Source organism: Atta cephalotes, assembly GCF_000143395.1.
Source record: "Atta cephalotes unplaced genomic scaffold scaffold00001, whole genome shotgun sequence".
NCBI classification, from domain to species: domain Eukaryota; kingdom Metazoa; phylum Arthropoda; class Insecta; order Hymenoptera; family Formicidae; genus Atta; species Atta cephalotes.
In genome coordinates, this window is record NW_012130065.1 from 11,559,285 (window position 1) to 11,562,636 (window position 3,352).

At 27.4% G+C, this 3,352-nt stretch overlaps 1 protein-coding gene across 1 annotated transcript in view; it reads left to right on the forward strand.

The window, feature by feature from the left end:
* The first annotated feature begins 2,129 nt into the window (after positions 1-2,129).
* Positions 2,130-3,352, forward strand: part of LOC105627038 (spondin-1) — a 6,280-nt gene continuing 5,057 nt past the window's right edge. The window contains exons 1-2 of the mRNA XM_012208321.1: positions 2,130-2,310; positions 2,438-2,622. Coding sequence (XP_012063711.1) covers positions 2,130-2,310; positions 2,438-2,622 — 366 coding nt within the window. The remainder of the gene's footprint in view (positions 2,311-2,437; positions 2,623-3,352) is intronic.

The following is a 3,352-nucleotide window of genomic DNA, read 5'->3' on the forward strand; positions in this document are numbered from 1 at the left end:
ATATATTACTTTTACTTCAACACTATACATTATATGTTCAAGCTTTTATTTTAATTTATTTTATTAGTATTAATAACGTCTCAAAATTCATGTAAAAGACTCACACATTTTTGTTTTTATGTTTAACACGTGTTTATTCACGTATTCATATAGAGCTTTCATTTTAAAAAATAAACATGCTTCATTTCTCACCGATCATTAGATTCAATCTTCTTTAATTTATATTTCGATAAATTGTTTTTTTTGAATGTTTCTTCCATATAATTTTATATCTTTTTATATCTTCTTTTACTTTAACATTATTCATTATATGTTCAGACTTTTAACATTTCAATTTATTTTATTAGCATTTTATAACTAATGAATAAATGCATATCTTAAGGCAATCATATTTCATTATATCATCTTGCTTACTTTCTGCTCTAGAAGATGTCTATTAATTATAATAATGAATGTGAATCTTGCTCAAGTGTCTTCATCATGGATCACTTGGGGTTGTGGATCATATAATCTTGATTTATTATAAATTTTTCGCCATCATAAAATATCACGAATCTACACAGAGAAATAAATGATAGTTTGATAAAAAAAGGAAAAAATTTAAAAAACCCCATTATAAATGTATTGAAACGTAATTATGATCAATTTCTTTTCCGTTTTGCAGAATTTATTTATGGGAGAGTCCTGCCGGAGACAGTAATTAGCATTCTCACAATCCCTTCTCTACGAAATGAAAAAATCGCTTCTCCATTGTCGCTGCGAGAATCGTTAATCATAAATTATGTAACACAATTACTATTATATTATGTCACGCGATTATATATGAACTCGCACGATCGATTTCAAAACTGTTCTAAACAGATTTAATCACGTGGGTTCTATCAGCACAATTTTTTACATAAATATTAATAAAAAAAGGAAAAACCAATTTTAATTTATCAATTAAAAATGTCAGTTTTATCAACTGCAGAAAAAATATTATTCCAATTATATTTTTGATTCAGAAAGAATAAAAAAATTTTCGGATTTTCTATTCTTCCGTGATCTATTCATAATCTAATGATTTCCCAATTGCAGTTTGCCTGCAATTACAATCCGTTCTCTATTTGCGTTTGTGAAATCGTGCTCGATTCGCGATCCACTCGCGATTATACATCGCCGTTTTGTGGCTCACTATAATACAAGGTATTTCTATGGTGATTTATCATTTCAAATCTAACAGTAACATCTAACAATAATGATGGGAAGAGATCAGTGGAATTCGAATCATACGACTGTGTTCATTCGTAGCTTTACAGATGGATTCTAACAATAGCGATTAACATCAGCTGAAATTCCCACGGTTTCGCGACACTGTCAATTGCAGCAATTTTCTTAGCAGAATAAGCGAGGCGTGAATTCAAGGATAAAGTCGGCAGAATGTCATTCTCGTGTTACAGATTATACAAATATTGAAGTATGGATTTACTCGGAGAGAATGATTTTGTTAAAGTATTTAGAAACTTAAGTAGATACAGATCTGAAAATAATTTGTTGGACCATCAAAATAATAACGTAGTGCTTAAACTGATTAAAGAATAGTTGATAGAATGTTAAAACTTTTTGCAGTATTATTTCCATTATATTTGAGTTTCCTATATAATTATTTTAATGGTCCTACAAAATTATTTTTCCAGATCTGCATCTAGTTAAATTTTTAGATAAATTTTCAGCAAAACCGTCTTCTCTGTATAACTATTAAATTTTATACTTTAATAACAATAATTGTACTGTATTATAGAGAATTTTTGCAAAACATATACTAAAATTGCATAATAAAAAAATGATAATCACATATATTTTATAAAAATAAACACTGTTGAGTAATTATAGATAGCTTTAACAAATTTTAAATGCATAAAGAGTCTAAAGACTATAGTACACAAAATATTTAAGCAGAAAACAAATCAATATTTTATATTTGCTATTATTTACGTTGTTTTATATCTCTATAATTGTGATATATCTCTGTAATTGGCCGATTAACTTAATTATATTTTATTGCCTTATATTTTATGTGTAACTTTAAATTGCTTTAAGAAAGTTGGGACTAACTTTCGGAATATATAAAATGTTCCAGACATTCCACAATGTTATTTCTAATATTGACGGCATGTCTTCTCGCCGTGACTTACGCTGGATGTCCCATGAGACCAACGGTGGAACAAACTTCCACGAGCAGGACGCCAGGCGATGGTGGTTACAGGATTCTTATTAGCGGACAGAACAACGGATACATTCCGAATGCAATTCATACAATTAACTTGCAAGGTTGTATATACCTAAAAGATTGTATAAAAAAATTAGTAAGATATAGGAGACAGGTGAAAGATTTCGATAAATGCAAAAAATATAAAAAAATTGTAAATTGTCGCTTTTATAATTGACGTGATTTTAGGATCACAAACACACGAGAGACTGCAACAATTCACGCGCTTCACGCTCACGGTGACTTCGCAGCACGCGCCGAATAATCCTTTAGCTCGTGTTGGTTATTTTCAACTGTTTCCGGATTCTTTAACTACTTTCAACGAGGATTGCATTAACACGATTTCCGAGGCAACCGATTATCCGAAATCTGAAGTACGAGTACAAGCAAATATATGACATTTTTAAAAAAAATAAAAAAGACATTACTGTTTTTATTAATATGCTTTATTAATATAAATTTATAAATATATTTATAAATATATTTTATAAGAATATATTTAATTTATAAATATATTCTTTATCAATATATTTTTTTATTAATATGTAAGATAATTTATATGTAAGATAAATTAATATGTAAGATATTCCCAGGTTTTCCATATAGACCTTCACAGAATATTTAAGCTGGAATAAGAAAAAATGTTATATAAACAAATAGATCTCAAAATTATTTATTAAAAAGTTGTAATAATATATGAAATCTGCATACAACAATTTTTTTTACGAGTCTAAGTTTGCATTTCAAAATGCTGCTTACTCATGTCAATACAAGCTTGGTATCAATGTAAGTCTGTTAATGTAAGACTGATTGGCTACATTTACTAGAAGCGTTTTCCATTTTTGTTTCAATCATGTATAGTTATATAAAAATCTATATACTGTTCGAAAAAGTTTTTCAACGTCAGGACGTTTAATTGTAGGACGAGCATGTATAAATTTAGATCAAATAGCAGATTTCTATAACATTATTCTGCAACATATTTTTGTAACTTTTATAATTTAAAACATTTTATAATCTATATCTATATATATCTATATCTATATCTATATATATATTTACAATATATATATATATATATATATATATATATATATATATATA